Source organism: Numida meleagris, chromosome 20 (genome assembly GCF_002078875.1).
Source record: "Numida meleagris isolate 19003 breed g44 Domestic line chromosome 20, NumMel1.0, whole genome shotgun sequence".
Classification (NCBI taxonomy): Eukaryota; Metazoa; Chordata; class Aves; order Galliformes; family Numididae; genus Numida; species Numida meleagris.
In genome coordinates this window covers 6804795-6827499 of record NC_034428.1, presented here as the reverse complement: position 1 = coordinate 6827499, position 22705 = coordinate 6804795, and the positions used below count along the sequence as shown (strand labels likewise).

The 22705-nt window shown below is 49.5% G+C and overlaps 1 protein-coding gene across 10 annotated transcripts in view; it reads right to left on the bottom strand.

The window, feature by feature from the left end:
- EIF4G3 (eukaryotic translation initiation factor 4 gamma 3) overlaps positions 1–22043 on the bottom strand; it is a 95647-nt gene extending 73604 nt beyond the window's left edge. For 4 of the 10 annotated variants that reach the window (XM_021417727.1, XM_021417730.1, XM_021417732.1 and 1 more), the window contains exons 1-2: positions 4531–13391; positions 2136–2211 (exon numbers count right to left, since the gene is read on the bottom strand). In XM_021417727.1, coding sequence (XP_021273402.1) covers positions 2136–2211; positions 4531–4562 — 108 coding nt within the window. In that variant the 5' untranslated portion in view covers positions 4563–13391. Of the gene's footprint in view, positions 1–2135; positions 2212–4530; positions 13398–20464; positions 20649–21975 lie in introns of those variants that run through there. The other 6 variants (XM_021417731.1, XM_021417733.1, XR_002444513.1 and 3 more) reach the window with 5 other exon arrangements.

Genomic DNA, 22705 nt, shown 5'->3' with positions numbered 1-22705 from the left:
ATCTCTCAAGGCTTAGGAACAGCCCAGAACCATTCACTGCAGGAAGATTTACAGCACCCTGGTGTTCATCAGAGAGTGGGTCAGGGAAGAGCCCCTCAAATATTACATGCAGTGTATTTACTAATAAACTGAAGTCAGGTTAGATATTTGCATGATAGCAAGCTAAAAAGCAACAAGGCCATGAGGGCATGACTTCTGTCCTGGGATGCTCGACCCCACTGTGCATAGGGTTTGGTTTTCTGTTTACCAGGGGACATTTCGCAACACAAACTTGGGCTGAGGTTATTAAGGAAGCAAATATCCAGAAATCCAGAGATGAAATTATTCTCCTAAAAATAGATACAGAAAATTACATACTAATTTGCTAGGTTATCCGTATCTTTTGTTTTTCAGAAGCCTTAATCCCACGTTTTAAAGAAAATAACAACTGATACGCGAGGTAAAACCCAGGCTGCAACTCTCTCTTTGGGTTTAAATCTTCTGCTTTCTGCAAGTTCTTGCACTATTCTTCCCCTTCTGAGTCCACAACTTCAGGCACACAGCCACATCCAGGAAACCCTCAGGTAAGACTGCAAGGGACGGGGCACACCACAAGCATCCCAAAGATGAAGCAAAAACTGACTTGGACAAAGCCTCTTTCCTCCCAGCACCCAACTTAATCACCGAACCAATGCAAAGAGCCCCCGCGAAGCCCCAAGGGGCCGGAGCAGCCTCCTGAGCCCATCAGCACGCGGCGCTGGAGCTGCTAATCCTCCGTAATCTCTTTTCTCCAGGATTGCCTTCAGCGTTCCTTTAAAGGGCACGAAGGTGGGCTGGGAGAGCTCGTCCCACCGCCAAGGACAAGCCCCGCGCTCAGGGCTTTTACCACAGGTGACAAGGATCTCACAGCAGCTGTATGAGAGACTGCAGAGATCTCTGCAGGGAACCACCAGGAAGGAAGCTGCTTACAGGGAGACCCAAAACCTTACATCAAGCAGCAGCTCTTCTGGCACACTCAAGCACCTCCAAGCTCCCAAGACTAGCTACACTCGTGCCTCCTTTGTCCCCATTCAGCTTTTCCAGGACTTACTCCACATCTGCCACCTGTCAAAAGGGCCTGGAAGGAAAGTTCTCATGGAACCCAACTGAAAAATGGCTCTCTTTTCCCTAAAACAAGACATCTTCTCCCAAAGTTGTGTTTTCTTAAAGCACAAAGATGTTTCCAGCCCTGCCTTCTATTTCTGCACCACAGCAAGGAGGGGTATTTTGCACACTGAAAAGTCATTTTAGCTCATTCTTCACAGTTACTTATACATTTTACATCAATTTACATTTCTGCAGTCATCTTTTCCCCCACAGGCAACTGTGTTCTATCCTCACAAAGTACTGAAAAAAAAATTGGGCAGGGGGGATCCCTTGAGCACGGAGGTGATAAGGGAAGGAAGAGCCCTTGTGCAGCAGTCTGTGTTCTTCTAGAAGCACTTACACTCACTGCACAACACAGAAGGAACTTCCTGCATCCACAGCTTTTCTTCCTGTTTTCCAAATAATAAGGAGCTGCTTGGAAGCATCTTTTTGGCATTCAAAATATTTGCACTCTCCCACCAGAAAAGCAAAGCAGTGCTTTCCAAAGGCCCTGCTGACTTAGCATAGCTTAGAAATAACGCCGGGCTTCCAGCTATTGCCACACGGGAAGAAATGAATCAAAGGAATACATTCACAAACAAACACTGCTGCATTTCGGAGCTGAGTCTCCTCGATGACCCGGCTTTATCAACGAGCACAGGCAACAAGCCAAAGCACCTATCCCAGGTTTTCGCTGCGCCATCACAACATTTCTCTGCAGCTCCAAATGGAGCCTTCAACGTGAAAACTCAAGCTCCCTGGGCTGCTTCTCTGGCAGGTCCTGGCAGGGAGGTGTGGCACAAGACAGGAGGGACGGAGCTAACCAATGGCGTGCAGGACACCTTTCAGACCACCACCACTCCGCTTTGGGAAACCCATTGCTCTCTGCTGAATTACACCTAGCAGGAAAGCAAGGGATGCCAAATCCTGGAGATAGCATCACTGCTTACCTACTTGCATGCAAGAAAGTGGTGCTCATTCAGCATCATGTTTTAGGAAACCTGGCAATTCCGGTGCTAGAAGATACTCACAGTGCTGTACACGGCGGAGACGGTCGGCGTGAAGATTCGCTCCTCCAGGGGCTGCTGCACGGGGCCGCGGGGGATCCTGCGGGCAGCGCGTTAAGGAAAGCAGCATGGGGAGGGACGTGGGGGGCAGCACCGCTTCCTCCTCCACCCCACGCAGAGCCATGGCCACCACTGCCCTGTTTGTGTTTGCCTCTCTCGGGCTGCGAGTCCCCTCCTCGCCCACCCACCGAAGCTGCTGCCAATAGGTTTTAAGTTTCAGCACTGAGCATACTGCTGTAGTTCTCCTGAGCTGGAGAGGTACTGCAGGAATCCAGAGGAAATAAGGGGGAAAGGAACAAACAAATGAGCCACCTCTACTCCAAAAGGGGCTGTTCCTGAGTTTGGAAAAACTGTTTCATCCTCAAGCAGGTAAGGATTTGTTTTCTTATTTTAGAACTTATATAAGCCAGGGGAAAATAATCTTCTCTGAGCAGTCAGCTTGCTTCCCGTGCTGAGGGCTGGGTGGGCTGCCACCAGGGCAACCGCTTCCAGATCACTTCTGGAAAGTGATGGTTCCCATCAGATTAAAGGAAACCTCTAAGTCCTTCTGCTACAGGACTTGATCTGGACACAAGACCGACGGAGACAGAAGTGCCTTAAGTTTCAGTAATCCTTAATGAGATCCAAAGGGTGGAGAAAGTGCTTATTTCCTGCACCTGGCTTCTGGCAAATGCAGGCATCGGGTGGGCAGCACAGTGCTCCTGGGGCTCCAATGGGATGGGATGGGCAGAGCAGTGCTCCCAGGACCACGAGCAAGGTGGTTAGCACAGCCTGCCCGCAGCACCCTTTGCTACCTGGGGAATTCAGCCCACACTGCTGAGCGCCCATGCTGCCATGCCACAAAGAGGCACCGACAAATGCACAGCACTTACAGTCAGGAGGAATTCCTTGCCAAAATCTCCCTCTTGTACAACACAAGCGAGCCCTCTGCCCGGGGTTAAACAACCCCACTGCATGGCCCTGCTTCTACCACAACTGTGCATTAGATGGCTGAAAATATGAGACAAAGCCATCAAGAGAGAGTACAGAGCATGAAACCACAGCAAACCTGAACCCTCAGCACCACCTGCAGCTTTTTGATGCACGGAATGTAACGGCCCCTCAGCCAGGCATTGCTGGGCAGCATCAGTGCTCTGTGTCAGAGGGGAACTCCATTACAGCACAAACTCCTGAGGAAGGAGTTTTGCAAATTCTCATAACTTTCTGCTTCGAAGCAGCTGCTCACTGCACCCCAACGGAGCAGCAGGCACAACCACAGGCCTTGTTGTTTAGCAGGTACTTTAAACAGTGAAACCCACCAAGAGATGCCAAAAAATAAACAACTCTTCCTGGCATGAGCACACCAAACTGCAGTCAGCGGTTCAGAGATGCAGGTGAAGAATTTCCCAAGAAGCCACATCCTCCTTACACCCATCCTTAACCTTGACATCAAGGACAGACTGCTGACTGCTCAAATAAAAGAACACATTAAGAAGTGTTAGCAAAATGGCAGCAATGGGGCTTATGATGGGGACACTGCCTACAACCACCAGGCTGCATAACAGCAGCACATCGCTACGGCCCTACTGCTGCAAGCAGATGCAAACCATACTGCAAGATTCACCACCTGCTGTAATTACTTATACCCAGAAGGATCGTAAGGAAAAGCCATTATTAAGCTTGTTTCAACATTTTACAGCTTGATCTAAAGACCCTTACTGCAACATGTGCAGTCAACACTTGCAACTTCATTGCAGTTTGTCGGGACATATAAAATTTAAGTGGATCAACAAAGTGTTTGTGTAAACTGGCCTCTTAATCCACCACCTCATTCTGCATATTAAATGGTAAAACCGAATTCTCTTCAAGTTTTCAGTTACAAGCTATTTTACATGTGCAACAACCACCCCAATGAGCAGCTCTCTGCTGCCATAACAGCCGTGTGCCCACAGGAGCGCTGCTCTGGGCAGCTCCCCACTGCTGCCCACTCCCTCATAGGACTCGGTCCCTGCTTGGTGATAACAAAGCCACGGGCTCATCTGTCCCTCTGCCAATTAAGGGCTCCTCATTAAGCACAGCTCCCAAGCACAGTCCAGATCCAGATGCTGCAAGCAGTGAGGCTGTTGGCACTTAGCCAGATCACACCATGCTCCCGATGAGTACTCTCCCTGGAAATAAAAACTTTTCCTGAAATTCACCTTAAGCTTTTTACCTAATTACATATCATGAATCTCAGTACTCACTTTTAAGTGATCCAGACACTTCCTGTCCCTTCTGTCTGCTGTAACATCACCTGATCTACACTGCACACATCTCTCCATCCTCCAACTTCTGCACTTTCAGTACCCATTCCACCCAACCCCTCTTCCAGCATCCTTACCTGCTCCACGCCGTGCTCCCCTTCAGCCTCATTGTCAGTCAAGGGAAGGGGGTGGGAGAAAGAGAACAGCAGAACCCATCTTTGTCATGAATGAGAGGTGTTTCCAGCATCTCATGCGTTCCCCAATGCTTTCAAATAAAAATCAGCAATATTAATGGCAGCAGCTGCTGGCAGTCACACTGGTTACACCTGCAGACAAGCACCTAATTATCTGGAGCTCATTACTTTCAGACTCAGTTTTGCATCTCTAAATTAAAGAGAACTGGAGACGGCTCAGCAGCACATAAATCACCCACAACCCTCACCTCACCCAGCCCTGAGCAGAAGGAGCTGTCAGCATGAGCACCAGGGCCATGCAAACATGACAGAACCCAACGCACTATATGCCCAACACCAGCATGTCTCTAAGGGAGACCTGCTACTCAGCCTCTGTCTCTGTCAACCCAAATGCCAAAGGAAATTGTTTCTTAGGCCTGGACAGGGCGCTTCAGGTGGAAGAAGCTCTTTGCGAGCCCTGCTAATCCTGCTGGGCTTCCTCAGTGTGTGGTGCTTGGGGAAAGCGATGGCTCCAGCAGCAGCACCATGCTCTTCCCACTACAGCTTGCACTTGAAGCATCTCCAAGAAGGAAATTCCCAAAGCACAGCCTGAACAGGGCTACAGCCAGGTGGGAATCCAACTGTAAGCACCACAGATGCTCCCTGCATCGCAGCTGTGCCCTGTAACAGGCCAGGAAGGAGAATGTGGGGCCAGAGCACAGCTCTTGCTCAACTATGGACCATCCACCTTGCTTGAAAATATTTGTTCAATGGCCTGCCTTCCTCTATCAAACAGCAGCTGCTGCTTTTTTTTTTTTTAATTCATATCTTATTCTTACAATACACAGACTCTCCTAAGAGATGGAAAAGTCAATAGATTTCATCAGCTCCCTTCAGCTAGAAAGTCATGGCTATCATGGTGAACATGCCAAGGGACGCAGCCTCAAAATTCCATTTCATCTCAGGATCGGCATTTACGATCCATGGAGCCGTAACAGAGAGAACAGGTTTAAAAGGATCCTGCGATGTGACTGCACACCAATATGGATGGTTCACAGCTGCAGACCCGGGGGCAATGCCTGCACTTCCCCAGCGCTGCCCCAGCAGTATAGGGCAAGACTTTCTGTTCTAAGGATTAAGTGTCCTGGGAAAGGAGACAATAGTCACCTACGTGAGTGCTGGGGAGTAACAGATCACAGGCGGGAGTAGCTCAAGTGCTGAGGAACAAATGCAGCCCTCATCCTGCTCGGTGCAGGCAGTGTAGCTGTAGGAGCGTGATACCACTGGAGCACAGGGCCCTAACTTACATTCAGGGCACAATTTTAATGGACAGTACAAACAAACAAAAAGCAGCAGTCAAAGGGAAAAAAAATTAAAAGGAACCTAGGTTCTCAAAGTCATCACGCCCACCATGTCCACAGGGATGGGACGTGACCGGTGAAGTCATCACACTGCCTCATCCCTGCAGAAGTGAGCCAGGAGATAATTATGGTCATTACGAAGCCACCCTCCATGTGAAAATTCTCCTGTGCACAGCATCAAGAGCCCCTCACCTTGGCAGCACCCATACACCCGCAGTGGAGGGGTGCACAGAGTTCCCCAAGCACCGGAGGATGGCTCTGTAGGTCTCCACGAGCCATCCCAGCACTCCTTGCTCAGAAAGCCTGCGCTGCTTTGGTGCATGAAGTTATCTGGCACAGCTTGAGAAAGAATAACATAGCAGCAGCTTGTGAAAATTGGCTGCATTCTGTTCTAAATTTATGCGAGATACAGTGTGTTATCATAGATGCTGGGCCCAAGCCTTCATTAGGCAGGAAGGCCCCCGGAGGCCAGAACCAGCTCTGTGCTGCTCAGAGGAGCGCGGTCCCACCTGGTGTGGGCAGGGAGAGTTTCCAGGGGCCCATCCAAGGCAGAGCAAGGAGCCCTATCAGATGTGCACACAGGTATCTGCTTCATGGGGAAGTAGTGATGCCTCTTTCATTCAGGAGCAATTAAAGCCTCCCCAAGCTGCGCAGCAAAAACAGAGTAACGCAGATCTTTCAGCAGATTTAAGCGGGAACAATTTTTCATGGATGCCCAAAGCGCCACACGCAGCATTCAAGCAGCTCTCACACCCCACCCTTGCAGGGAGCTCTTGCTCTGTAACCTTCCCTAACTCCATATGTTGAAAAGCATCCCAGTGAGTGGCAGAGCCAGAACGCCCTGCATGCCAACTGAAGCCCATTGCTGCCCGGCAGCAGCACGCCATCAGAATGCAAAGCAATGCAACCAAACACCAAGCTGCCTTGAAGACGGGCCAATCTTGCACTAATCCAAAGCACTTTGGTTAATCTTTTGTTTCAAAAATTAACTTGTAAGGACCTGTAAATCAGAATTTTGCCAAATAAAAGATTCTTCAGGTGCCCACGCCAAGCTGAGCCACTCACAGCTTTTCACATGTAGGGGCCGACTGAAAACACCGATACCCTGGAGGAGTCAAAGTAACTTTACTTTTATCTATGGCAGGCTCGCTTCCCCTTCATACTACTTATTATTAACCTTCACTGCACAGCAATCACAACCACCAGCTCTGCTGAAGGGGAAACCCAAGTGGAAATCCCCAGCGGGATCTGCAGACCTGAGTTCTGATTCATTTCCCCACACCTGCCACAGCCTGCAGCGCTTGGCCCTGGCTCTATCAAAGGCTTTTGCCCGTGGTTACACGGACGTTAGGGTGACTTGCACCAAACTGCTTAGAGATGCTTCTTAAAACACTGAGGCAAACCGACGGGAGCTCTTTTAATCGACTATACCAGAAAGCATTTCCAACACGGAAAATCCCAGGAGCAGAGGCCGGAAGCCAAGAGGAAAAAGAAACACTGAGGCTGCAGAGCTCCAGCAAGAACACTAGCATCTCAACCTGCAGCCTCTGCTCAACGCTACTGCGAGCCATTCAGCCCAGTGGGGAGATAGTCTGGTTTCCACCTCAACTGTTTTAATTTCACATTATTTCACTTTGCATTTACCTGACCTGACTCAAACACATACTGGATGATCAGCTTTTGCACTACCAGATACACCATAACCTTGCTGGAGAAGGAGAGGCTCTTACAGTCAGTGAAGTTAAAAATAATCACCAAGTTTCTTCCTTCTGAGGCGTTCAACCCCTTTGCCGTGCACGACATCAGAGCAGTGCTCGGTTCTAGAACAGTCTCCATTTCACGGTGTCCTGGGTCTCTGTTCTTGCAGCAGTGCCAGCACTCGGTTTCAGGATGGCTGGAGAGGATTCACAGCAGAGCTAAGGTCTCACTTGGGACTGCAGTAACACCTTCAAGCAGGGACGGCTGAGCTGCACTTTCTCTGGGAAGATGTGGATGGATGGTGGTGGAATGTAAGAAGTGGGCATTCATGATATTTGTCAGGAGAGAATGCAATCTGGGGTTCTGGCACCTGGAAAAGCTTTCCAAATGCAATGGTTATCTGACAAAAGGAGTGAAAGAACCTCCTGAATCCAACCTGTGAAACTTGAATTTTGGTGTGGGGCTGTGCCAAACCATCCACATCCCTATGCAAAGCACCTGCTTCCAAGAAGGTTCCCATTTTCAAAGAAAACCCAGAGAGGCTGCGGATGCTGTCCCCGGAGGTGTTTAAGGCTGCGTTGGAGGGTACCCTGGGCAATCTGCTCTAGTACTTCATCTAGTGGCTGGCAGCCCTGCCTGTAGCAGAGGCACAGGAACTTGATGATCCTTGAGGATCCAATCCAAGCCCCTCTATGATTCTATGAAAAAGAAGTAAGCAGATCTCAACAGACAGACAGCTGACATGGAAGAGTCTGTGTGAAAAGCAGTACTATGACATTTAGTACAAGGATGTAAAAAAGCAAGCAAATCCAGATTTATTTCTGACACATCTCCCACATTGTATACACGAGCCACATCAGGGAGGCAGAAAAGCTTTCTCCAGTAGCCACTGTAACATCAAAGATACAAAAAGAGAAGCAGTGAAAGGGGCACCCAAGATCAAACATAGGCCAAGGCTCTTCAGCCGAAGATTTTGATCACGAGAGCCTTCCACTGAGGCCTGCAGGAGAATACAGCAGCCACACAACACAAGCAGGGATCACACGTGAGCATGCATGAGCACACCAAGGGGCACGGAGGGTCGAGACAACGCACCCCACGGCAAACCCTCTGCCACTTCCCACTTTCGGTTGGGAAAATTTGGGACTGAATTAAATAAATGAAGTGAAAAGGATTTTCAACAATTTCAGTGCTGTTTCACAGACACATTCCATACTTTAAAGCACAGTGAAGACCCCACAGCCTTCAGATTTATTTCCCCCTCGATCCATGAGAGCCTGAATTTATTTATTAGCCTTCCAGACTCGGGCAAGGCTCATCTCTGTGTACAGGAAATTGGGAGGAATTCAGACGGCGTTTTATTTAACGTTCAGACTCCCCCTATAGGGCTACACTGCCACACCGTGATGTTACCCCAGGCATTTACTTACAAAAGCTGAAAAAAAATAACAGAAGAACAGACAAAAAAACAGAACCAGACCCTCTGACAAAAAAAACAGAACCAAAGACAACATTTACCAGGGCACGAGGAGCATTCACAGTGTGCGGACAACCACTCGGGAAGCTGTCCCTGGCTACAGGAACTCCTTCTGAGCAATTAATGAAATAGTAGATTTTTGGGGGAGTCACAGGGCTAAGGAAACCTTCCAAGCAAGAATGTACATTTGCAGTAACGCAGACAGCTCCGTCCCATGAGTGATGGCATCCACCAAATCCATGTTCTACCATGCAAAGCACTTCCAAATCGGTTCCATCCCATTTAACAGAGTGGTGTCCTGAGGTATTGGCCTCACTCATGTGCCGGGGTATATGACGACTTAGAAAATACTGCGAAAAAGTTGTAGTAACGCATCACTGAAAAATATGTGCCCAAAATGCTCAGGTATACCACAACAAGAAAGCAGGGCATCCCCCAAGGTAGGTGGCAGGGATGCCAGCTCATACTCTCATATCTTCCATCCCTCTATCGCTGTCTGTATCTGAAGTCAGTTTAAGATCCATAGTCCACGAATAAATGAAAGCCTTGAAGCCCTACAAAAGGGCGATCGCACCCGTTCCCCATAGGGAAAGTCAGGCTGCCACTCACTCCCAACCAGTGAGGCACAGGATGGATGCTGCAGTGATCAACAGCTGTGTCTGGACTCCCCTGCCCGCCCAGTCCCAAACTGTGTGCTCAGCACTCATCCATCCAAAATTAGAGCCATCCTCTATCAGGAAGGAGATAAGTCTTGCTCTGGTGACAAGTACTTTTTCCGCCACTTGCTGGAGCCCCTCTGCAGCTCTGAATGCGGTTCTTCTTCCTGCTTGTCACGTATTTGCTACAGAGTTTACATTACATAATCCTGTAAAAGGTACAGAAATACAGTCACGTTTGTTGCTCCAAGCGCCACAATTTATGCTCTCATTGAGTGGAAGATGTTGCAGCTTTTTGTTCCATTAAACAGTGGTCTAGAGTGCTGAAAATCCAACTATTAGGGAAAAAAAGAGGTGCGCTGAGATGCTCCAAAGTGTACAGCTGACTTTGTGGGCACTGTGACGGCAGCACCGCGGGCAGGAGCTCACTGCCACCACCAACCCCATCACTGCCCGGTTTGTCTCCAACAACACACCTGGTCTGGGGGCACGCTCCCCCAGCGATGGTCTGAAACAGAGAAGGAACAACCCTTCCATCTCTCTCCTCCCTCCTGACAGCATTCACCTTTATTTCTTCATGCCTGTTCTGCATCAACCCTTTCCATCAGCTGCTTCCTAACATTTTATTTCCAGGAATTAATTTCCATACCGATGTTTCAGAATGATTAGAAAGCACTTTCCAGTAGCTTTCAGATTTACTAGCACAGACACAGAAACGTCGCTTGGTTTCTGCTCATCTCTACCTGCTGGCAGGAGGGGGCACACACATGCATCCATCCGCTCACAAAACAAAGCTGCATGTTACATCCATTTGGGAAGACACTGAATGAATTTACAACTGTTGAGCAATGCTCTCCAAGCGCCTAACTGCCACTTAGCAGAACCAGCTGTGCAAGTAAGAACCTTCCTCTTCAGCTGCCTAATGCCAGACCAGAACCAACCAGGAGAAGTGGAGACCGACCCAGCAGCGGGGGGAGGCCAGCGAGCATCCCCACACCTTGCAGTCATGTCCTGCTCCATGGGGATCCATGAGGATTGCAGAGACCACTGCTCTCTGCAAAAGGCGGAAAGGAAGCGCAACGCAGAGCAGGGCAAGATGGTGTGCTCCCTCTCGGCTCCCTGCAACTTTTCCTGTGAACAGAGCAAACAAAATGAACGCAGAAGTATCATCACGGCTCCTGAAATGTATTAACAATGACAGCAAGGGCTGCTGAAAGAGAAAGCGGGGACTGAAAGTATTAACAAAAGCCCACAGCACACTGGCTGTGGCTAAAGCTAGGGCCTGAAAGACTTCTTTGTTACCCGGTCAATGCAAGCCTATTCACTGGCCCAATATATAGCAGAAAGAAAGTGAGGGTGGGAGGAAGAAGGGTACTGTCTCTTCAGGGGACGTCTCCTCAGCTGCCAGGCTGCGAGGGGAGCGGGCTGCTGGAACACAGAGAGCTCCGAGCAGCCCAGCACTGCCTGCTCACCAGCGGGGCTGCAGGAGTTCGACGCAGGTCCTGGTGTGCCATGCAGCCCATCGTGCACCCTCTGCTGCTCGGGGAGCTGCAGAAAGGCTCTGCGGGAAGAAACCAGCACACACTGGCTGGCAAACCCGGGTTTTTTTGCACCAACTGATGCTGCTGCGCTGAAGTGCACGAACACTTTGCTTCTAGGGACTCCACAGCTATTTTTGGAGTTGGCCAACAGGCAAGAAATTTCTCTATAAAAACAAGCAAATTAATTTTGTTGCCTTTAAGGCAAGGGCTTAACTGCAATCGCAGCAATAACTTCTCTGAGAGCAGCTTGTAAAGATAAAACTTTTTTTTCCCCGTGCCATAGCTCAACTAAAAGGCAGCGAAATTCTGCGGTTACCCCAGTTTTAATTAAATTTGATTGATAGCCCATTACATGAGCACGCACAAAGCTGCAGCTTGCACAGGATGCCGTTTCCTTTCAGGTTTTTCAATACAGAAAGGACTCCCGTTCTCAGCTGCTACGATAAAGATCTTTTTGGAAGTGCCGATCTGTTGGAGCACCGCAAAGCAAGGAGGGCCTCATTAAGGGCAGCGCGGTGCTGCGGACATCCCCATGCTCCGGGCACAAACCCTCCTTTGTTTCTTTGCAGGTGGAGAGGGACGTAACGAGAGGAAGAGGAACTTAAAGAAAAAGCTTCCGAAGCAAAACCCCTTACACTGCACACAGCAGAGTACCTGTGGCTGCTCAGAGCAGGGCTTTCCAGCGTGCTCCTATGTCACCTCTTCATTTTTCAACCCCTGCATGCTCAGCTCCAGCAGCAACTTCAACAAAAGTCCTTCGCTGCAAAGCTGTAATGCTTCCACCACAGACACACGAGCAATAGTAAGGTCTGCATGGCAGCACGCTCTGCCTTCAGATGAATCTAGATGTATTTGCTGCACTTAATTTGGCTTCGTACAGCCCACAAGTACTGATTGAACCCAACGTGCTTTTTGAGCCACAGGAACAAAATGCCAGCATTCAGGTAACAAAGAGGATGAGGACGGAGGCTGCAGGGCAGTGTCCTGTATACAGCCCAGACGGGGCAGCAGGGATACACAGCACAGTGAGGAGGTGCGAGCCGAGGAAGCCTCCTCAAAGCATAGTCAGTAATGGTTTCCTGGTTTTACTGAACTGTGAACCGTAAGGGGCACAGAGCTTTTAACCACTGCACTCATCCTGACTCGGTCACATTTTGCAGCTGCCTGAGCCCACTCTGAGACTGGAAGTTCTGCAAGTAGTGTGCTGTCCCCCATTGCCACCCCAGGCAGCACAGACACCTCTCCCCAGGATCGGAACAGAATCTCACCCCAGCTCCAGCTGATGGTTAAAGAACTCTTTGCTTCAGAGCACCATGCGGTTAGCTGATATTATCACTAAACAAGTGACGTTACCAAGGAGCATCTGCCAGGCACACGTGCTGCCCATTGCTATTTGTGGGGCAACCACTCCTGGGTCAGCACAAGTACTATTTTGCTGCACTTCCCATATCCTTAAAGGGAATTTCCCAGGTCTCAGCTCTCTCTGCAGACTTGGGGCACATTAGCAAAGCAAGGAAGCTCCTCAGGAGCACTCTGGACTCACCCACTTCCCGTACAGCCGTGCCACAGCCGCTGCAGGACAGAAGGAGCTCCGTGCTGTCACAGGGCAGTCAGCTCAGCCCACTTTGCAGTGATGGCACGGATAACCTGGGGAGTGGCACGCAGTGACACCCAGCTGAAAGCTTGTCGGATCCCAGGAGCAACAGTCAATTGTAACTCCATTATTCAAATCTTGATTAAATCTAGCATTGAGCATATTTCTTAATCAACATGCCTCAAGTGACTACTTGAAGGCTAATCCCTCAAAGCCTTTATTCAGGGTAGAGAAGATTCTTCTGTAGCTTTAACACACCAAGGAGCAGGTAAAACATGAAAATGATTATCCACGAAGCTTGTTCTTTCCAGAAATATTTGGCAAAGCAGCGGATTTTTTTTGGTCTGTTTCATATACACACGATGTAAAATGAAATTATAACAGTCTCAAAATGCCCTTCGCTTCTAAAAACGAACCAAGCTGGGAGGCAAGAAACCGCCATGCACGAGGCATTCCTCAGCACAGTGCAGCAGAAGGTCCTCTGCATGCTGCTAACTGCATTTATTTTTTGCAATTAGCTACAATAGAAGGAAAACAGACCAAAAAAAAAAAAAAAAAAAAAACATTACCTGAACGAGAGAGCTATCTTAGCACTGCTTTCCTCTCTGAGGCTCTTCTAGACCAGCCTCTGGCTAACAAGTGTCTGGTCACCGCTAAGCTGTATTTATGGAGGGGCACCAAGACCTCCCCAAGCACACACACCAGAGGTGACTGCACGCTGGAAACAGCCCCCTGAGACCATGAACATGAAGAGGCTGCCAAAATAAGGCTCCAGCTGCTGCTCAGCCCCAGCTGATAACCACAGCCTCCACCGAGCTAACCACACCCCGCAGCTTCACCAGCATGAAAACCATCCAATTCCCCCCCAGACAGCTTCAGTAGAGTGATCCTTGGTTAAAGCATTCAGATGAGACTGAATGGTAGGGGTGGAAGAAGGAAATATGGGCAGAGAAAAGTTTCCTGGGTCACTTTATCAAAGTGACTGACTGCAGCCAGCCTCAAGGAAGGTGGAAACGTGGAAGGTGGACGCATCGTTCCCAGCGAGCATGGCGGAGCCCTGAGTGAAGAAACCATCACTTGAAAGAGTGGGATGGAAGGGAAAAGAGAAATCTTTCATAGGAAATAAGCACTTAAAGAGAAGCTTCACACCCATGGAAGTCCCGAGCAGCGGATGAGGTGGGGGGGATGCAAGCCAGTGTGGCACAAAGCAGCATCAGAGATAGCATGTGTGAGGAACACCATTGTTCCCTTTACCACATCCCCTGGGACAGCACTGGCACTGCCAGCAAGAACAGGTCAGGACTGTTTGCTCCATGTTTTGCTTTTTTTTTTTTCCTCCTCCTTCAGAACAGTTACTTAACGCACACAGAGTTATGTCTGTCTATACTGAGTTTTTACTGCAGACACACAACTAGCTGAGACTGCTGGAGTCCAAGCAGAGAAAGCAGAGGGGCAGGTGACAGTAGGGCGAGCAGCACAGAGCAGCACGCTCTGCTCATCCCAAACCAAACCAGCGCAGAGACTGCGGCATTAAGGGCAATACCAAACTGGATAGAAAGATACAACATTGTGCCTTTCCAATGGGAGACTACTAGATACCCCAGGAGAAAAAAACAAAACCAAAAACCCCACCTCTTCAGTCTTAGCAGACAAACCCTCCTTTGGCCAAACTGCTGCTCAGCCCACTAACTTGCAGCCTGCCACAACCTTCAGAGTCGGTATCAGCCTGCCTTCCCAACACTGAACTCACCAAGTGGAACCATCAGCCTCCAGCTCCCCTTCAGCACAGCAATTACCTGCATCTGGGGCATGTTGTTACAAGATCAGAAGGGGAAAAAAAATCTCCCAAGCCAGACTCAAGCTCTGCAGCAGCGTTCATCTATGGTGATTTTCACCTGCGAGCCCAGATTTCAGCAGTTTTCTGCCACTCACTAAAACGTGGCTTGCCCATTCTTACCCTCCTGCGCGTTTCATTCATACAGGACTGCCCCCAGCCCACCCACCGCATCCCTCGTGCCCTACAAACATAGATCAGCTGATCCAGCTGCCAAGGCTGCACAGGCATGCCTCCTTTCTCTACAGGGACGGCCACTGCGACCCACCAGCCTCACGGTGTGCCCCACTCACCAGACTGCACTTCTACCGCATCTCTAATACTTCACGCTGCGACTTCACAGGGAAACGTAATGCTCTGCTGGTCAATCTGTCAGGAATCATCACAGTGACAGCAGTATTGTCACCTGGACTGACTGTCCTTCCAAGAACTCCAGAAGTACGCTTCTCGTGAGCAGGAACGCTCATTTCAGCTCCCAATTTTCTAACGCCTCACCAGTCCCCTCTGGAATCTTTACCTCAGTGGTTTATCAAAACAAAATGAAACTGTAAGTACCCTCTTGCCACACGCAGAGCTTATGACTTCTCCTGAGCTAAAATCCCATGGCAGACAAAAAGCAATCCTGGAAGCGCGAGCCCCTTGGGACAGAGGAGCGATGCCTCACATCCCGCTGCAGAGCCACAGCCCAAAGCAGCCTGGCTGGACAGAAGCCCCAGGCCTCTGCGATCCAATGTTCTGCACGTCCACTTCTTTGCACAAGGGCTCTCAGTAGCATGCTGTCTGCATATCTCCATAGGGTGCTTGACAAAAAAGAGCAATAGCAGCAATACATTTATCCCAGATGAATCTGAAGAAGAGCAGAAGAGAGTTCCACAGCATTTCTCACGTACAAAACGAGTCTTGCCTACAGTGGCCCCACGCGGCTACCAGGGAAGATTTCCACGCACGTATCTCTGTTGTGCAAAGCGGTTCTGCAGCAACACTCTGCTCCGAAGCGATGAGCAGCAGGAGGCAGCGAAGACGTGTGGATGTAATGTGCTACCTCACATGCACAGAAGGAAGCCCAGGACCCGTCCCTGCCTTCTGCCTGCTCAGACCTCCCAGCAGGTAGGAGACATCAAGACAAACACCCAGGTGCGTGTGGGGAGAAGAGGAAGAAAAGGGTTTGCTTCCGTCTGGTAGCACTGAGCTTTGTGTTGGACACTTCAGAACAGGAGGGGACCGAAGCAAACACCGCAGGCTGCCTGTGGCGCATAGCAGAGAGGAGCTAGGTGGCAACACGTCACTCCTCCAGCCGGCAGCAAGCTCCGAAGGCGTCCCAGCACCGCCCAACAGCCCCAGCTGGCAGCACCCCTGGCACTGCTCCTTCTGCCCCACAGCTGCAGGTGTTCAGAGGTCCCATACCGTGACAGCAGAGCCTGGGGCAGTGGCACGAGCAGGACGCAGTTATACAGTTCATCACATTGTTCTGTCAAACCATGCTTCTGCCTCTTCCTGTGCAACACAGGGACATTTGCGACGTACTCTCAACAAGCATGACAGATCTCTGATGTCCTCCATCCATCAACAAAAGCACGTAATGTTGAGGATTGAGCTAGATCTTAAGGAAGAGCAGCCCAAGTTCCTCCTTGGAAGAAGCATTTCAGCCTTGTCCTCCTGGAAGTGGAGCTCATCAGGCTGCCCAAGCCCTTCCCAAGTGACCTCGGTGCATTCTGGCTCAGCCACGAGAACACCAGCTCCTCAGTGCAGACCCAGAACCACCCCTGCCTTCAGCACACCCCAACACAGAGGGAGGCAGCCCCGCACTGCTGGCAGAGCTCCCGCTTCCTTGATCAGGCGCTCCCCAGGCTGACAAACGCCCATCTGGGATGACCCACCACCCGGTAACTCAGGCTCCTGCACCTCTCCTCGCCATAACTCTCACTAAGGCACACACACTAGAAAGCTTTTGCTGACTATTCCCATGGCTGACATCCAGGACATTCAATAAGACGTTCTGGACAGAGGTCCCCGCCATAAAATTCACATGTTTTTAGTCTGCCAGGATCGGAATTTGGTGACAGCACAATTCATTCATTTATTTAATGATCTTAACATCAGCATGAGTGGATAAAGTGTGCTTTGGCTTCAGCAAGAGATGGGGACAGTGCCAAGCGCCGGCAGCAGCCAGTTTTGATACGCCTGCAGCATCAGGTGCCGCTGCCCTGCAGCGCAGCTGGATCTCTCATTTTGGGGGGCAGAATGGGAATCCTGCACAGCCAAACTCAGTGTGCAACTCAGAACCAAACACTTCAAAGTGAAGCAGTTCAGTTGCGCAGGTGGAGTTCTGTGGTTTGTTTGTTTTTTTTAAGAAAAGGGTTTTGGAAATGTAATCAATACAGTTAAGTTGAGCAGTTTAAGCTCACAGAGCATCCCACAAGATTACACTTGGCAATATCTGTGTATCAACGAAATCTGCATCTTTTTTTATTTTCGAAGAGAGACATAAAAGCACTTGGAAATCTACCTTAAAACACCTTCACTGAAGGAAACACACAGCCTGAGTTGCAGACAGGTTGACAGGTGAATTATTTGCATTTCACAACTCCAGAATACAAAATACAGAGCCATGGAAGAGTAAAGCATTAGAAGACAGACCATTCAGCAACCAGTATTTATATTTGTGACAGCACTGGAAGGAAAGGTGCCACAAACTGAAGCTCACCATACATCCTACAGTGAGTTGAACACCTAAGATGTCTCACCAGCTCAACAAGCACATCCAGGAGAATGTTCTAACACCAACCTTACAAGGCTGAAAACAGGCATCAATCACCAGCTCCTAAAATCGCTCTCCTAGCGCACTCCAGAGCCTAACCTGCACCACGATTTTCACATTACAAGTCACAACAAACACACTTTCAGCACTTTTTGATTTCAGCCTTTGACTTCACTCAGATAAACGGCCCAGATTACCCTCAGCCATAGCACCCTGCCAAGTTCCCTTGCAAACACAACATGTGTCCCGTGTCTGCCCCATATACCAGCTGCGTGCTGCCAGACGAGGTGCCTGCTGCCACACCTCTGAGCAGGAACACACTTTTATTACAGACATTTCCTTTCTCAAGGAAGTTAGGAGCCTTTCAAACACAGTGACTTGCAGATCTGCAAGCAGTACTGCTAAAACACCTCCACGATCCTTGTAGGCAGTCTGCCTGCTCAGTCTATAAGGACAGGAGACTTCTCTCATATTTTCTTTTAATGGAAAGAACAAAACAAGCCTAGAAAAACACCATTCTCAAGACACAGCAACTTCTCTGACTTCATAACAACATGTAAAAGAGGGAAATCTTTTTCAGGCTGCTATTAGCACAGCCGTACCATGAGTTCAGATGGATTCTCAGAAGGCACTCGGAGCACAGGCATTTAAATCAAGCTCCTGGTAATTCAGTAACTCACACGTAGTCACTCTCAGGTGTAAATCAAATCGAAACAAAAACAAATAGGGAATCATCATCTAGCTACCTGAGAGAGAACCAGCACAACACGCAGTAGCTTCCACCTCACAAAGGCTTTACAACTCAGGAAAACCTGCTTTATTTAACATGCTCAACTGCGTGAACTCTTCTCGCTTCTCTTCGACGCTTCCCCAGTGGCTTCAGAGGATGCTCCTGGCACCGGGCACGGATCAAAGATGCACTTCCCTGTCAAGATGCACAGTTTAGAAGCCACTCTGCTTTTCCTCAGGCGTGTTTAGAGCTCTAGAAATACGTCAGCTCACAACCAGATAAAGGATACACAGAGGCATTACAACCAACAGCAGAAATGTATTACTTTGGTAGCAGGGTTGACTTAGATCTGATACAACCTAGGGAAGCCTTGGGGCCTCACTCTGCATAGGAAAGCAGAATGTCTCTGGCCATCTCAGATGACTAAAGAGCAATCAGAGGTAAAAACAACTTTCAAGGTGCAATAAGAATAGAGAACGTGTAATTTTCCTTTCGGGAAGGAAGAAAGCGCCGTCCCATTAACCTAGTTATGTGCCCAGCAGCAATTTGACTCAAGTCCCATCAGCAACAGTGTGCCATCACCTGCTACGAAGAGAGAGCACGCTCCAGGACACCTCCCAGATGCACAGAACACAACACAAGGATAACATGTACTCGAAAATTTCACTAGCCCCAAAGCTCATTCTGCTCTCCTCCCTTCGATCCTCTCTTTTTTTTTTTTTTTTTTTTTTTTTTTTAAGAACCCACCCTATTTTCTCCTTCCAGCTGTCCCACATCATCGTCTCCTATTTAGGAGGCAAAACCAAGTCCACAGTCCGGAAAGGAAAACTGCGCCTACAAGAAGTTCTTGGAATTACCACAGAGTGCAAACGCAGAACAATGAGAAGTTACACCAACGGCATCCCCCTAAGAAAGGGAAAATGAGCTCCCTGAGCTCACCCACAGCACAGCACCTTGAGTCCTGCAGCAAACGCCGGCTCTCTGCCTCTTGCCCATTCACTCCAGAAAAGCCTGTGCAACAACCAGACATCCAGTCACAGATGCAGCTTCCCATTAAAGAAACGCATGTAAAGCAGTGATATTACCCATCTCTAATTCCTCAGAGTGAAAATTCCAGCAACTCTAATCATATTAGAGGATTTACGCACAACTAAACTTGACAGTTGACTAGCCCTGAAAACGCTGGATTAGGGAGAAAGAGAAAATATAGGTTACCTCTAAAGAGCAGCCTTCACTGCTTACTCTTACCATGAAACAAAACCAGAGCAAACGCGCTAGCTCCATGCACCCCAGTATGAGCTGGTGACATGAAAGAGCCTTTCAGGCCCAACACAGTGACAGATAAGGCCCGCACACACAGATGGGCATCCTACTTCCCAACACTGAAAAGGGCACTTAGCTGTTCTCGGTCTCCCACCGCTCTCCAATCAACTTCTTACCATGGATAAAAATAAAACTTGTGTTCTGAAATCAGCACTGCACATCAAGATGTATATACCTGTGAGTAAAGCAACCTTGTCCTGCAGACTTCTGCCAGAGAACACATGCAGGCACGTCTCCAGACACAAGAAGAAAACAAGCTGTTGCAAATCCCATTTTTGGAAGAATGGCTTTCTCCAAGACATTTCACCACAAAATCTTATAAAGCCAGTAAAGTGACACATTTGCACTATAACATGATTAGCTTTTGTCATTAAATAAATTAAAGCTATTTCTGCTTGAAAGAACGCTAAGATGTGCCAAGGCTGGGGAACATCAGCATGGGAGACGGCCGAGGTCTAAAAAGCACTCGATTTTTGGCAATACGCTCGCGCCCTGTGCCTGCTCCTCCTCTGCAGAGCAGTTCCTCCACCTGCTGCGTGCCCTCCCAAGAACGAAGATGGGTTGATGGCTGGACTATGAGTTGACAGTTGGACTAGATGATCATAGTGGTCTTTTCCAATCTTAATGACTCTATAGCCTTCAAGGCTTCAGACATTTAAAACTGAAACATGTCTCAGGCAACACAGCTGTCCCTTGTGTCCCTTTGCTCAGCCAAGGTTTCAGAAAGCTCCTCAACTCAAGGCTCGTACTGCCAACGGAAAGTGATGAGCACCCCTCAGCTCACCCCAGTTCCTCCCCTCCTTCCCACCTCTCCCCTTTTACAACCAGCACTCCAAACACCCTGATCCCAAAACTCAAGTTAGATCACTGACACACCCCATTCCCCATCCCATGTTCCTGTGGTTCTCCTCTGCTTCTGCACACACCTCCCGACAGAGCTGCTGCAGGAGCGGCTGCTGGAAGGGCCTGAGCACGGGCAGCCGGGGCACCTCGCGGGAACAGAAGCACACAGAGTTACCCAGGAAATATCTGCAAAACCAGAGCTTCCACGCACAGAAACGCAACGCTGCACACACGGACAAAAAAAGCCACAAATGCTGACCCTTCCTCTCCGCTTCTCAGAAATGGAATAGAAGTGGGAGGGCTGTAAGGAAAGAGAAAGACTTTTAAACAACAGCTCCAAGTGCAGCACACACCAATCTGTTTGTCCTCTGTAGCGTGGCATTTGCTCGTGCCTGGGCTGGGAAGACACTGGTGACCTAATTATATTGATCCACCACATTTATTTGCAGCACGAGGACTTTTTAAAGAGCAGATGATTGTAATGCACAAAAAAATACCTTCAGAAATGCATAAGCGGGAGCATGAAGGGAAGGGAAGTGCCACGCCGCTGAATACACAGCAACTTACAAACCATAAAGGCCTGCAGGGAGCAGGCAGCCCGCAGCACACCTCCTTGGCTCTGCAGTTTACAGAGGAAGCCTTGCTGCAGAACAACCAGACGCACACAACCCTGCTCCTCAGAGGCAGCCTGATGGCCGAAGCAACACTGGGCAGATCTAAGGTGATGTCTGATAAAAGCAACCTCTGAGTCTCATTTCACAGCCATACAGACCCACTCGTCCGTCCCACGCAGGGCCGGGGCTGCTGGGCTCACATCTACAGCTTGGGGTACCACTCCTGCCAGCAGCCGGGCCCAACTTACTCCTACACTGAAAATGGCAATCCTTGAGGCCATTGTGCTACAGAAATGCATCAAACCTCAGTTGTGTCTTGCAGCAGCCCCACTGACTTCCCATCCAGCATGCCACAGAACTCCCATCAGAACACCACTCTTCTCTATGTCCACCACTCCAGCTTCACTTTCCTTCAAGAAATCTCTTTTTAAAACCTCTTCCCCCCAAGTTTTTCTTTCTGTTCATTACGCACTTCCTACAAATGCACACAAAGTAAGAAAACCTCTTTTCTGCACGGCTTTCTCACCCCCCCCCAATTCTGCTTTTCCAATCATACATACAGCCCTTTAATTCCATGTGACGCTAAAACCACATGCTTCCAAAGACACAAAGTTCACCACGTGCAAACAGCTGTAGTTTAAAAAGCCCAAGCCAGCGCCTCCACCTATCTACCTACAGACAGGTAACGTTCATTGGCTGTGGAACGATGGCTCGTACCCGCCAGCAGCCCCTGCGCTGCGGTGCAGAGAAGCAGGGCTCGGCCACGCGCTGCAGAGAACTGCACCTCCAGTTCATCCGCCGCGTGGTAACGCTGTCTCAACAGTGGCACCAAAACAGAAAAAAAAAAACAACAAACGGAGCTAAAAATAAGGCTGAACTCAGATGACCCTCTGCACTTCGGTAAATCTCTGGTGAACTATGCTCCCGAAGTCGCACTTTGGAGCAGCGCTGATAAAAAGGTAACAGCTTTTGTTTACTACCTGGAAGCGCACACAACTTTCAGCCAAGGGAAAAGCAGTCGTGATGCCGGAACGCAGCTCACCAGGAAGGCACCATCATTTGTGTCTGTGACAAGGACAGGTTACCAGTTCAGAAGTTCAGGAGCGCTATTCCACTTATGGCACTGCCTTCTGTCCACCCAATGCTTCTCCGCTCCCTGTGCCTCTTGCTCTGGGCTTTTCTTCCCCACACACACACACTGCTGACAAAGCTCACCCCAAGGCAGCGTTCTCCTGCCCTGCCCATGACAGACCACCACCAAGCTGAGAGAAGCATCCAAACCCCTTGCAGCCCTTTGGGTGACAGCTAGAGGTGTGTGCTTTGGGAAGGCAGCATGCTCCCAGTCCCAAACACCCAGCGGCACCCACTGCGCTGGGAGAGCCCCTCTGGAGCAGCCGTAACGCCTGCACCCAAACTGAGCAGCTCCCTGAGCAGCGCCTTCACTCACCAAATGCTGCTGATGGCAGTGACAGCAGCCCTGCACTGCTTTCCCCACGAAAGCCCATGCTGGGAGCAGGGCACGGCGCTCCAGCACAGCCCCGCTCCCTGCCAGCTCTCACCTGACCCAAACACTCTGTAGCGCCAGCAGCCCCGTGACTTCAGCAGTGTTATTTGTGGTCAGGCTCTGGCCGGAAGCTCACCAAAACAATGGATCTGAACCGATCACAGCAGGGCTTTGCTTTCCCACCTCAAAACTGAAAGTGAGAGCGA